Raw genomic sequence first — 14,574 nt, forward strand, 5'->3', positions numbered from 1 at the left:
TCTGGGCTCCCTCGGGACAGCTGCGGTGGGGAGCTCCGGCTCTATCCGCAGAGCTTTCTTCAGTCCCTAGTCAGCGGGAACATTTTTACCGATTGGAAAAATAACCAGTAGTGCTCAGGTGCTCTCCCTTACTGAGATATACTGGCGAGGCTTCCCTGGCCGCAACGCCGCCGTAGGGGCCGCTTCCAAGCGCGGGATCCCAGGGTACTGCTCATTGCCCGACTCCGACGAGCTCTCAATTGCCGCAACGCCCCGCCCCTTGCCACCTCCGCACATCTCATTGGCCAGCGCCTGCGTCCGCCTCGGCTCCTGACTGGTGGCTGCGCCTGTCGGTCTGTGCGGCAGGGACATTTCCGCATTGAAGGGGCTGCTCCTAATGGAGGGGGAGGGGAGGTGTTTAGGCGAAAGTGGGGGCTTTGGGTGTCGGGAGCCGGCTGACGGGTGGACAAGGGGGGCTTAGCAGCTGGGCTGCGACCGTTAGCCAGGGGCTCAAGGTGTGCATGTGTGAGGGAAGAGGGAGAGAGAGAAGGGCGCCTCAGAGGTGACTTTCCCTCAGCCTGCGAGCCTTCTTCCCGGGGCGCCATAAACGCCCCCAATTTCCCAGCTGCTAAAGGAAGAGGAAGGTGGGTCTCGCTGGCGGCTTGAGGAGGGGCGGGGTTGGGCTTCCGGCGACCCCCTGGATGGGTGTGTTTCCCCCCTCTCGCTGGCCCGCTGTGTAGTCTCAGAGGCGGAATTTGGGATTCTGAGGAGCGCAGTGCAGGCGGGGCGAGAATATGTGGGAAGGGTCAGGGCCCTTCCTTGGGACTCCCGCGCCGGTGCACGGGTCTATCCCTAGCCGGTTACCCCTTAGTGTCCGCTCGGGGGAGGGGCAGCGTAGCCTTCGGCCCCTCCCGAGGAAAAACTGCGGCCGGGTTTCACTGCTCGAGGCGGGAAGGCGGGGAGCTGAGGCCCCGACGGGTCGGCCCGCCAGAGCGTGGAATTGGTAGCGCCTCCTAGTCCCAGGATATTTATGGCTGGTGAAAATGGTTGCACTGCCCCCGCTTGCCAGCCTCGCCCGCCTCCCCGACCCCTGCTTGGGCGGGAGCCGCTGTTAACCGGGGTTTTCGGGGGAAGCGGCTTGGGGCTGGACGGCGGCGCGGGGAGGGGGCAGCTAGGGGCGCGGCCTGCCAGTGCCTCCTGCAGTCCAGCCCCGAAGGGCGTGGGGACTTGGGGGCGGTGAAATAGCCGCTGTAGGTCCGCCTCTCTCATTGATGAAATTTAAGTTCGTGTGGTTTTACCTTTTCCGGGAGTCTCCAGCTGGCCCTCATTTGTGTCAGGAGCTTAGGAGTTCCCAAGTCGACTCAGTCGCACCAAGTTTCCATCTTTTGGAATTGGAGAAGGAGTTTCTTTCTTTTCTTTTTCTTTCTCTTTCTTTTTCTTTCTTTTTCTTTTTTTTTTTTTTTGAGCCAGTTTTAATGGCTTTTAATAAATACTCCCTTAAGTAGTAAAATATAGGAGGAGAAAGAATACGTCGGTTGTTAAAGCGGGAGAGGAGGAGAGACCTGCCCTATAGCGTGACTCCTCTAGAAAAAAAAAAAAAACAAACCGGAGTATTTTACTAAACCCCTAAAATGTCGAGATTTGTACAAGGTAAGAAATGCTGCTGCTTATATCCCGAGTTGCTTCAGCCGAATTTCGGTACTGACAGTGGAGAGGTTGGTGGGTGGTTTGGAAGTGGAAATGCTCATTTGAGATAACATTTGCGAAACCCTTTTCGTTGAATTGTCATCTGAGCTGCCTTGAGCTGCTGGGTTGACGTTCCAGACACATATAATTTATGCTCCTGTACCCTACTGGGTTTAGTTTTGCCTCCCTGAAATCAGGTTAGTAGTACTGTCGCTCTTCTGGATAGTGGCTGTAAGTGATAAAACAGGATTTTGGCTGCTGATTTATCTTGTTCTCTTTTCCTGGTCTGTGTCAAGGTACCTGTGCGTGCACGCAGACGGGAAGGGCTGGGGAAGCGGGAGGATTGGGAAAGGCCAGGTGGGTTTTGCTGGGACTGGTGGGGAAGCTTTAGTGTTCGCTTCTACTCCGTTTGTGTGTACGTGGTTTGCGTCTCAGATTCACTTATTGCGAAACCGGGAGTAGCCCGAAGAAGCTGGAGGTCATTTCAGCTGGAGAAATGACTTTGCTGCATTGCTGTGTTTATTTTTTTCCTTTTTTGAACTATGAAAAGATGATTAAGGTTTCTTTCAAATTTGAAAACTGTCCTCTAAATTCCACATGTGTATTAAAAAAGGGTTAGGGAATGCCACAACTGAGATTATCAATGACATTGTGTGTATGAATGCATGTGTGTACGGTGCACTCATTGAAATTGGTGCTGCCATAAACCTTTGACACCAGTTTGTAGCATGAGATTTGCCTTCTGGTATGCAAGTAGACTCTTTACTTGTAGGCTCCAGTGTGTGAAAGCTTCAGCCATCTTGATGAACACACAGCTAGTAAAGTTCACAAACACTGTGCTTCCTGATAAATGTAGGTGTACTTTTGGGGAAAAAAAAAAGTTGTGTCAGTAATGGCCATCATTTGACCCTGGGAATAAAAATGCCTTTCTGAGTTCTATATCACTTTATTGAGTCTTCTTTAAATTTTGTGTGGTAGATTAAAGAGAATTCGACTGCCTGTGTTATTATCGAAACAGATCGAACACTATGCTTGTCTTTAGCACTAAGCTCAGAAATGTCACTTGTTATTAGACTTCCAAATTCATGTTATACCTTATATGTGGTAAGAGATGCTTATGTTCTGATTGAGTAAATGTCTTATTCAAGAAGAGAAAGGCAGAACTGTTAGAAACGTACTGGTTTTGTAATAACAATATTCAGTTACCATAAAGGCGGTATTTTGCAAGAATATGCTAGGTAAAAGTGGACAAGTTACTTCTCTTTAAAAGTTAGAAATATTATTAAACCCAAGATGTTCCATGTAGAGTTATGCTTTAGAATAGGTTGCAGAATTGGCAAGCATTGACTGATTTCACAGCCTTTGCTTTGTAAGGCCAACTGTCCTCAGGAGATTCAAAATCAAGTGGTAAGAATTGCTGTGTATGTTTGTCATTACTTTGTCATCCACTTTTTTAAAAAAACTTTTTATATTTTGGAATACTTCTGGATTTATAGAAAAGTTGCACATTTGTCAAAGCTTAGAAATTAACATAGGTACATTACTGTCAACTAAAGACTTTGTTCAGATTACCGTTGCCATGATTCAATCCTAGATACCAGATTGCATTTAGTTGCCAGCAAAAAAGAAAAAAATTTTATTTCTTTCTTTTCTTTTCTTTTTTTTTTGTCAAGGTCTTACTGTGTTGTCCACGCTGGAGTACAGTGGGTATTCACAGAAGCAATCATAGTGCACTACAGCTTCAAGCCCCTGGGCGCAAGCTGTCCTCCTGCCTTAGCCTCCTGAATAGATGGGATTTAGGCATGTGCCATAGCCTATGGTTGCCATACATTTTTACTTTAAATGGTAGTTTTCCTTTTAAGATGGGCAGTTTTGCACAAAAATATGACACCTCCTCAAAATCTTTTGACATGAATGTGCTCCTGTTTATCGTTGTTTAAATTTTGTACAGTGTGAGCCCTCTACATGTTTAACTCTGCTGCTGTTATAAATGATAAACCTCATTGACAAATGACATAGCTGTCTCCACAAAAGAGCTTTCAGGTATAAGGGTTGGAAATTTTGGTTTTGATATTTTTGTTAAGCAAATCAAATTCTTTGATCTTTGCTGCAGAAAATATTGATATTTCCAATCACTGACACTTAGTAGTTCATGCTCCTTCACAGGGGAGTTAACAAATGTTAGGTTTCTAACTATTTTTTTCATGAATTTTCTCATTAAGCTTTATTAAGAGTCCTGAGATGTAGATTTTTAGCCTGCCCTTACAGGTGAGGAAAATTGAGTATCTTGTCCAAAGTTTGCAGCTTGTATAAATCACTGAATTTTTTTTTTTTTTTTGAGGCAGGGTCTCACTTTGTTGCCCAGGCTGGAGTGCAGTGGTGTGATCACAGCTCACTGCAGCCTTGATCTCCCCCACCTCAGCCCCCTGAGTAGCTGGGACTACAGGTGCACACCACCATGCCTGGTTACTTTTCTCCTTTTTTAAAGAGACGGGCTTTCCCTGTGTTTCTCAGACTGGTCTCAAACTCCTGGCCTTAAGTGATCTTCCAGTCTCAGCCTCCCAAAGTGCTGGGATTACAGGTATGAGCTGCTAGCGCCCAGCACTGAAATTCTTATGTGAATGTGTCTAAAACCCTTGTCCTTCCTGACATCTTTTGTTGCTTCTAACATTAACAACTGTGGAAATGGCCTGTTTCTCCAGCTAGACTGTCAGTTCCCATTGGGCAAAGATAATATTATATCCTTGGGAGAAATACAGTGTTTTGTAAGTGGTGGATATTCTAAATGAATTTGTCGTGGTTGACAAATGAGAAGCCCACTTAGCACTTTCCATGTACTGTTTAGTAGGTTATCTTACATTTTTGGTTGTAGTTTTTATAACACTTCTTAGATTACATAGATGTTGAGAAAGATGGAAGGGTACAGACTTAGATTTGAATACTGTTACTAGCAGGTGATCTTAGACACATAACTTTCAAACCTCAGTTTCTTCTTAGATAAAAATTGGGCAGTAATGCTTATGCCTCAGGGTTATTGAGAAGCTGAAATGAGATGAACTCTGTGGATGTGCTGGGCACATATTAGGTGGCCAGTCAACTTTACTTTTCTTTCCTGAAATAATGGTGGCCTTTCAAATAGCATTGCCACCTGAAATATAACCTGAAATATAACATGTCATCTACAGAACTAAAAAAAGGCAGGTATGACAGTTCTTTATTTTCCTATTCCAGGTTTCATGTTCAGGCCTAGGTGTTACTATGTTAAAAAAAAAATATGCAGGGGTGGGGCAAGGTAAAGTTTGGACAATGTGAATTTGGTTTTAGTTTTTATAACCGCTTAACTTGAATACAAGTTGGTAACAGTTTTCTTTTGAATACAGTGAACACATTTTTTTTTGAGCTCTTACTATGTATAATATACTGTATTAGGATTTCTGGCATATATCCCTTATGGTAGGCACTGAAGTTGAGCAGATCTGGGCATTACACCTAAGTGTTGTGTACACCTGTTTTGAATGTAATGGAATGGTTGCTTTACTTGGCTTGTATCTCCTTCTCCAAATCTAGGCATTGTGCTTTACAGGAAAGCCGCGTATCTCCATCCTCAAGCACATTGACCATAGACTATTAGGTGGAAATGTTCAGTTAATAAAAATATTTAGGTAGGCAGGAGAGTTCTTAGTATATATTTCTTAGCCAAAAAAAGGTTCAGGTTTCTTTGGCCACATCCCCAAGTCTCTGTCCCTCAGGCACTTAAGATTCCTTCTCTTAGGAAGACCTTTCTTTACTGGATCTGCAACAGGAATTCCTAGCTATTCTGCTGTTGAGTCACCTTCTGCTGGCTTGTGACATTTCTTCTGCTTCTGGTTTTCCTTACCCCAGGGATTGTTCCAGGGCCCCAGTTATTTTAAATGAATCTTTTCCCTAGCTGAGTGAGAAAGGAGGCTCCCTGTCATAGTTGAAGGTACCAGGGGCGGGGGTCATCAGCAGCTGTGGGTTTTTGTCAGGTTTGTCAGTGGGTGCCATTTGGAATTTTGCTTTTAAAAAGTTCTGAGAGTTTTGGGGTAATCACTCTAAATGTTTTGAAACTTAATTAATAGTGAAGAGACTAATCTTGTCTAGCCAGCTAAAGCCATAATGGATGCTTATGCTCTGATATTAGAGGCACTGTTTTTTAAAACAAAATGGTTTTAAATATGCCATTATCTAAATTATGTAAAAATGCCCCTACTGTTCTTAAATTAAGGTACGTACTTACATTTCAGGGAAAGCCATTTAAGTACCTCTGTCACTTAAAAAATGCTTGAGGCCTATCAGCTTTCCCATTTGTTAAAATTCTTTTCGTAACTTTTTCGGTTACTCCTATTTGGAGATGGCAGCTAGCCAGGGAAGATTACTGAGCTAATTATAACTGGGCCGGGGCTGGGGGGAACGGCGGGGGGTGGGGGGTGGTCTCTGAGGAATACAGAGATGAGAAGCATTCTGAGGCCTGGTTCCTCCCAAATCCTTAAACCAAATTTAGCCTGTTACTGATTATTTAGATGATGAGGACACTTTTAGCACAGGGTTAGTGGCATGGATTTGAGTAAGGACAAGAGGCATGAAAATAATGACCAGGGCATACCCTTCATTTTTTAAAGATCTGATTTAAGATTTATTATGTTGTTTGAAAAGAAGGGTTTAGTTAAATTCGGTCACAGTTATAAATGTAAAAAAAAAAAAATCCTAAAGAAATTTAAAACGAAGAATTGAGCTGATGAAAAGTGTTGACTGTCTTCCAACATGGACCTTGTAATCTCTGTGGTTAAATTGTCCCTGTTCTTGCTAACTCAGCCTTTCTTCTAATAAGATGGATGATTTTCATTTGTGAAAGTCTGTTGAGGAAAAAAAATTGATGAGGGACATTTGAGAAATTGGAAATATTAACTGGTATATTTTGGGGAGTACCATTTTAATATTCTGAATAAATTGAAAAATGACCTTAAAAGGAAATTACTCTAAGGTGTTACTTTAGTCCATAGGTATTTTCTTGTAATATTGCTTCACAGAGACTATTCCCTTTGTCAGTATGTATTATTTTTCCCTTCATAAATGAATTGTAGCAAGTTTAAAGTAATGGGATACTTAGATTGTGTAAGGAACATCAGTTGGCTTAATAATGAAAGTGTTTCAAATAAAAGAAAATATACTGTAGTTTCCTAGTTCCCACCAAGTTTTTTGCAGAAGTGTAGGCATTATGAGTTCTCAGAAAGTTAGCCATATTAATTACTGAAAAGTTAAACAGATATTTGAAAGTCAACCTGGATTATCTGTGAAAATGAAGAAGAGTATGTTAACTTTCTGTAATACCATTCATCCTGATGTCCAGCATTTATACTGTTGGAGAAAATTCCAGCAATATGAATAAACTAGTAGGGTAAGTTCTCTGGCTTGGGAGTCAATGGATGAGAAAATATGATTCAGTTACTACCTTTTTGGTTGGATAGAATCTCTTTAGAAGACAGAGTTTTTCTAAAGACTGTTGCCTTTTTGACATAGCCTACAATTTCTTTTCTAAATATCATATTTTGAATTTGGAATAATAGTGTTTGAAATTGTGGCCATCTTGGTCTTGGTAATTGAATGGATTGTCCCATGCACAATATTAATTGAAACCATACTTTTATTTATTTATTTATTTATTTGTTTATTTATTTATTGAGACAGAGTCTCGCTCTGTTGCCCAGGCTGGAATGCAGTGGTGTGATCTCGGCTCAGCACAACCTCCGCCTCCCAAGTTCAAGTGATTCTCCTGCCTCAGCCTCCCGAGTAGCTGGAATTAATAGGTGCACACCACCATGGCCAGCTAATTTTTGTGTTTTTAGTAGAGACGGTTTCACCATGTTGGCCAGGCTGGTCTTGAACTCCTGACCTTGTGATCTGCCTGCCTTGGCCTCCCAAAGTGCTGGAATTACAGGTGTGAGCCACTGCGCCCAGCCACTTCTTAGATATTTAAAATTCCACTACCAGGCATATATCCTTCTATTAATAACACATTCTTCAAAAGTTGGCTTTATGAAGCTATCAAAGAAAATTAAACTGTGTGTTTTTTGATTGGGTGACTTATGTGTGAGAAAAGAGATAACACTCTGTTTGAAAGCTGTTTCCCAGTTTTCTTTATTGGTGATGCAGGCATCTCCTTTAATTTGTTGCACAGTAATTGTCTAAGACTCAAATTTTGCCTCTGCCAACAGTACCGTTGTTTATTTTTCTCAGTCATTAACAAATGAAATCGATTGTGCCCCCAATCCATTTTGACAATTAAGGATTGTTTTTGAGAACCATGGAGAAATTGGCTATGTTGTCTCAGTTAATATACATAAACAATAAAATGTTTCATTTCTCTAAACATTTTTAGATATTTCTGTTAGTTTTTTTTCTGTGTAAATCAAGAGAATTCCCTTTCTTTGTGATTTCGCTTATGTCCTAAAAAAGCCATTCATTGTCTTCGTGGACCAGAAATTAATTGTATTATGCTTAGTCTCCTTTTTACTTGCTAGTCAACATATTGTAAAAATACTATTTTAGGGGATCCTTTCTTTGACAGTAGCTCTTCTTGCTCCTTGGCCACAATGACAATGTGATTGGAGTTTGTATTTTCTTGTAGTTGCTGCTCTGGCAGAGGCTGATGTGATATTTCATTTGTGTTATATGCCTGCCTAGAATTTTAAAACTTCCAAAGAGCGCAGGAAAACAGAACAACATAGTTATATCCACTGTTTTGCGTTTATTTGTGCCAATGGCAAAATGCTTAGCCTTGGTAATAAAATATTTATGGAATGCATAAAAGCATTCTTCAATTTTTTTCATTGCTTAGACAACACAGTGTATAAGGAAGTTGAAGAGCATGAGATGCAGTAAGAAAGTATTATTCTAATTGTAGTTTTAACCTCACATAGCAGACATAGTTGAGCTGCCGGTTTTCATTCAGATTTGATGGCAAACAGCTGGATGTGGTAAACCATGTAAATGCACTGTAACTGAGACAGGAGAGACCTTGCTCCAGAAGAAGGAGAAACAGGGCACCAGGCAACAGGGTTTGAGTTCCAGCTTGGCATTGTGTCCTTAGGCAAGTCAGCATCTCTGGGCCCCTGTTTCTTTATCTCCAAAATAAGGAATTGGACTCACTGACCTTAAAACCCTTCTAAGCATAAAAGTTTCTCTAAATGCACTCATATCAAGTTACAGGACAGGACTACCGGATCATTTTTTGGCTTTTCATCGTGGTTTTATGTCATACCTCTTTTCTTCTCAACAAAGGAGTGTGGGGCCTTTTGTAATGACTTTCTAGTCATCCATTAAACATAAAACAAAGTGGTATTATTTAACAAATCTCCTCTGAATGTTCTGTTTTCCATAAGTAGTGTTTTCTTTTTCCTTTGAGATTTTAAGAGCTACTCTATTGTATAAGAGTAGGATTAATTTTAATTGTTAATGAGAAGTCTGGTTTATATATAAATTGTAGCAGTTTTTTTTTAAGTAAATCATTGCATGATTACCAAAAATCTTATTTAGCAACCTGCTCTGCGTATTTGTTGCTGCCACAGTTCTTGAAAGCCTGATATCCTTTTATTTTTGTTATCAAAAAGCATTTATTAAGCATTCATATGAATGTAAAGCTGAGTCATCTAAAAATATCTCAGTGTAGTCATAGTTGACAGTCTAATAATTTTAGTATGAAAAGATCACATAAAATCATGTAAGATACAATTTAATTGAATTTACTTTTCTTAATGTATCATTGAATGACTTGGAATATTTTTTCTATATTTTTTCCCTAGATTAAACTAAATATAAACATAAATTGCCCAATTTTGTTTAATCTCTAAAGTTACTAAAAACATTACATTGGCATTTATATTGGTTAATAAAATTGAAAAGAAATTTAGTAGTCATTTATCTAGACTACCTACTTGTGTGAAACTTCTTTGACCATATGCCTGATGCTTGACTACTAAATCAGCCTCTGCTTGAGAAACCTTAGGGACTGGGGCTTCAAGTACTTATGACAGTCTGTACTCTGCCTTTCTGTGACCAGACATTATGGCTCTTGTACACTTTCACTATAGTCTTATTAAGCACTACCTACACTAGACTAGACTTTGCCTTCTGTATACCCAGAGCATAGCTGGATCATAATAGGCTCTTACTCGATAAATGTTACGTGAGTATCTACTATATCTCAGGCTTTGTGTTTGGCAGTGGGAATACAGCTGTGAACATTACAAACATACACTTTGCAGAATTTACAGTCTATTGGATAAGGTAAACATTGAATAAATTTTTAAAAGTATGATGTTATAAAGGAGAGGTACAAGGATCTAGCATATGAGCATGTAATAGGTAACTTAGTTTAGAAAGATTTCTAGGAGGATAATCTCAGGTAATATTTAAACTGAACTCTGACAAATGAATAGGAGCTATTCAAACTACTATGATATGAGTATTTAAGTCGTGATCTACAGTTTCGTTACATACCATTATTAGGCACCTATACTGTGCAAGATGCTAAGGTAGGTTTTGGGAAAACAAAGTTGCATGACATAATACAGTTTTTTCCCCCTCAAGAGAATATGTTCTAGGATTGCAGACAGACATTTAACTAAAGAATTGGGGTTTTGAGGAGTGTTTGACATAATACAGAGACAGGAATGATTAAAACTCCCAAATCAGTTGTGATAGAAAGGCAGGCCTCTTTGAATGTTCAGAAGCCACTGCTTAGGACACTAGGAATACCACCATCAAAATGACAGAAGCTAATTAAGTAAAACAGTTTGAGTCTTTGGGTACTGAGAGATCAGGGCGGTTTCCCAGAGATTGGGATGATTCTCATTATTCTGGAACTCATACTGGGCCATTCTTATTTTTCTTTTTTTTTTTTTTCTCATTTCTGCCTCCCCTTTTCTAAAAGTATTGAGTGGTATTTGAAGTGCATGTTTTAGAACAATCTTACAGTTAGGATGCTTTTAACTTCATGGAGCAGAAAAATACCAATTCACTTGGCTTTCAAAAATGAGGGTCTTTTTATCTCATAAATCCTGAAGTAGGATATGCAGGGTTGGTTAATTCAGTACAAAAGCTTATCAGACCTTCCTTCTGCTGTGCTATCTTTGACATATCTGCCTCATTCTTGGGTCAGCTTCCTTCAAGGGCACTAATCATGGCAGAAGAAATGTGGGGCGATGGGTGGATACATACTCATTATGTGAGCAGAAAAAATACTGTCTTTTCTGATGTATGTCTTTTTTGAGTGAGGAACACCTTTCTCCAAAGGTCTTTGACAGATTATACCCTTATGGCTCACTGGCCAGAATCATATTATGTTTTATGCTTAAACCAATCACTAGGAAGGCTTTGGACCAATCTGGGCCTGGTGCCATCTCTGAAACACAGGGCATTGGGGCAGGGGGTTGGTGATAGAATAGCATTGGAGTAGCAAGAAGGATGAAGAATATGGCTGTTACAAATATGTTAAGATAAATGGAGTGTAATCTACCAGAGCTACTCAAAGCCATACTGGCAATGTTTGGTTATTAGATATGCATATCCTCCCCACCCCAAACCTATTGAGTCAGAATCTCTCTGGGAGCTTACCCAGGAATCTGTGTTTTAACCAGCCTCCAAGTGATTTGTGTGTACATTAAAGTTTTAGAAGCACTATTCTAGATGTCCCAAATGGAATAGGAAATTGCAGCCTTTAGGCAGTCTGCTTTCACACTTTCATTAGCTTTGTCTACTCAAAAAGATACTTCAGCTTGACTTTTGAGACATGCCTGGATAAGGAATTTGTATTTATTTCTGTAGGCAATGAGAATTTCATCAAACAAGGAAGAGAAGTGATATGATGGGGGGTTGCAGCTTAAGGAGATCAATCCATTCTCCTTGGCACCATTAGATTAGAGTGATGGGCAGACTAGTTAGAAAGCGGTTGTCATGACTAGGAGAGTAAAAATGCTAGGGGAGTTAAGGTAGCAGTCATGGAAATGGAAAACAGTGAATGGAATTACGGCAATCATTTAAGAAGTTTTGATATTGGATTGTGCAATGCGAGGGGAAAGGTGGGGAGAGCCAACTGTGACTATGAGGTTTAAACCTTAGTTTCTATGAAAATGTTAATGCCGTGGGGAACAGAGAGGGCAAAAAGAGTAATTTAGTTTGGATGATCAGTCATGTTTTGGACATGTTGAGTTTGAGGTACCTAGCTGGGTATCCAGGTGTGAGAAGTCTTTAAGGCAGTAAAGAATGTGATCCTGGAGCTCAGGAAAAAAGTTTAGGATGAGAGACAGCTTTATCTTGATTATTTTTTGATTATATCTTGAAATAATAATAATAAAAAAAAAGATAAAGCTATCTTGATTATTTCCAGTTGCCATTAAATTCTTGGGGTTTTATGGTTATTTGGATCACACGTCATTTCCTGATTTAAGATTAAGCGGGCTCTCCAATTTTCTGACTTTGAGTATCTCTCATTGTGGGTTTTCCAGGAAGATTGGGACTGATCAGACAGAGGTGGCCTGGGGATGGCTCTTTAACTTCTTTGGTGCTCTTGGTGCCTTCCCTGTGGTTTTTCCATGGCCTGTGCATTGTGAAACTAGCTTGTGTACTTATTTTGTTTGCGCCAGTGTCGGGGTGTCAGGGCAGGGTATTTTGTATACCTCTTACTTGCTGAAATATATGAAATGAGATCCATGAATTAAGAAACAAAAACATTTACTTGTCAGATTGACTGTATCCCTCTCTCTTTTTTGGCTCCAGCTGGATAAAAAAGCCCATGATGTTGAAATTTTAGTTCTTGTGAACAGGAAGAATTAGGAAAGTGGGGGAAAGGAGGAACTTGTGAAAAAAGTTATTGCCTGTTCTATCCGAAATTGACTTAAAGTGTCTAGTAAGTCCAGTTTTATGTGGTGGGAAATTATCTTGTCTGTTGATTGAACATAAGAAGAGGTTCTGATACAAATGTTTTTGGAGGAGAGTGTGGTATTTAGGGCCTTTGCGTCAAGGTTAAAGAGAGCCAGACCAGGAAGAAAACATTAGCAAGGTATTTCTGCCTCACTGTGGTAGAATGCAGCTAAAAAAACATGGCTTTGCTTCTGGGCTCCAACGTTGGCCTGCTTTGTGACCTTGAATAAGTCATTTAACTATGTTCAACCTGTTTCCTCATCTGTAAAATGATCAGAGTAGGTTAAATGCTCTCTCCCATCTATAAAAATGTTTATGACTAAGGTAGTGAAATGTTTGACTCCCAATCCACTCTATGTCTGAAGTCGTGGGGAAATCAATTTTATATTGCTAGGAAATAGGGACAAAACACTTTATGAGGTTAGAAATCTTGCATTATTCAGAGGATTTTAGTTGACCTTCCTTTAAAAACTCAACTGTCCTTGTCAGAAGTGTAACCTGAGAATGTTAAATCCAAGAAAGCTTCTAACATCTGTAGTACTTTTCCTACCAGAAATTTCAGACCTTTCTTAAAAAATTCAGGATGGATGAGGAAGTCACCACTAAGGGAAATAGTTCCCTGCTCTGTGCCTCTGGTCTGTGCCCAGACGCTTAAGATAGCTACTCTTTTTGTCTAAGCACTCTTCCTTGTTCTTTATTCTTGAATATTTTTTATTCATTACAAGCCCTTCCTGATTCTTTAATCACTAAAAACAGAGCTTTTAGAGGGGTAGAAGAGGTGACAGGCTTGTTGTAATGTTCTTTTGTTTAAGCCGATTGTATGTGTAAAGAGGGTGGAAGAAAACAAATTATTCTTCGTGTGCATTGGTGCTGTATCAAACAAAAGGAAGAAACAAAGGTTAGAGACATTTCTCAAGTTTGAACCTGTGTCTGGGATTTTTTCAAATCTGCCTCTGAAACTTAGACCTGTGTTGACAGAGAGCACATGCAGTATTAAATGTGAGTCTTTCAGCCAGCCTTTCTTAGCTTGGCTTGATAGGATAGTGACTTGGGTTCTGTGTGTTTTGGCCTTAAATCATGTAAATTAATAAGTTATTGCTCTGCAGAGGGAGCTTCTAAAATGTTTTGTTTTTGTTTTCAAATGGTTCTCATTTAGACAAATCTCAAACAGCTACTTTAGTTACTTCTAAACTTTGTAGTTACATTTAGTTTTATCTCATTTTGGCATTTTTCCAGTGTGTAACTTAAATGTTTCTGTCATGATTTTTTAGGAATGTGCCTGTGAATGCTGGGTTTCAGGATCTAACTTCAGCAACAAAGTAACAAGTCTATAGATGTGTTTGAGTCTAACAAAATAACTTATTTTAAAAGATTATTATATAGTTACTTCTTGATGTATTTTAATTGATCAGAATCAGACTATCAAACCAGGCATGGTAGCTCATGCCTGTAATCCCAGCACTTTGGGAAGCTGAGGTGGGCAGGTTGTTTGAGCCTAGGAGTTCGAGACCAGCCTGGACAACATGGGGAAACCCTGTCTCTGCAAAAAACCAAACCAAAACAAAACCAAAAGTTAGCCATGACTGTAGTCCCAGCTCCTTGGGAGGCTGAGGTGGGCTTGAGCCTGGGAGGTGGAGGTTGCAGTGAACCTTGATCATGCCACTGCACTCCGACCTGGATGACAGAGCAAGACCTTATCTCAAAAAAAATAAAATAAAAAATAAAGAATCAATTCATATGTTCTTTAATATAGAGGTTTTTCTTCCTCTGTATTTAATAGATTTTTATTTCAAATTATTTCCCAAACATTGAATGAGAATTGGCTTAAAGATTAGGGAAAGAGGCATCCCAGGTACACATGGGGTGTTGGGGTAGGATACTTAACCAGGGACAAATTTTAAATTACAGCTAAATCTGTCAAGGGATGAACATATATGGATGATGTAATGTTAACTCTAGTTTGAACTGTTC

The 14,574-nt window shown here is 39.9% G+C and overlaps 1 protein-coding gene across 2 annotated transcripts in view; it reads left to right on the forward strand.

Moving 5' to 3' along the window:
- Positions 1 to 513: 513 nt before the first annotated feature.
- The window catches only part of UGP2 (UDP-glucose pyrophosphorylase 2), a 53,436-nt gene continuing 39,375 nt past the window's right edge, over positions 514 to 14,574 (forward strand). The window contains exon 1 of one of the 2 annotated variants that reach the window (XM_007970460.3): positions 514 to 623. Coding sequence is in view for 1 of the 2 variants with exons in the window: in XM_007970458.3 (XP_007968649.1) it covers positions 1,611 to 1,629 (19 nt within the window). In the remaining variant the exon portion in view is untranslated. Of the gene's footprint in view, positions 624 to 1,270; positions 1,630 to 14,574 lie in introns of those variants that run through there. The other variant, XM_007970458.3, reaches the window with a different exon arrangement.

The sequence above is a fragment of the Chlorocebus sabaeus genome, chromosome 14 (genome assembly GCF_047675955.1).
Source record: "Chlorocebus sabaeus isolate Y175 chromosome 14, mChlSab1.0.hap1, whole genome shotgun sequence".
Lineage (NCBI taxonomy): Eukaryota > Metazoa > Chordata > Mammalia > Primates > Cercopithecidae > Chlorocebus > Chlorocebus sabaeus.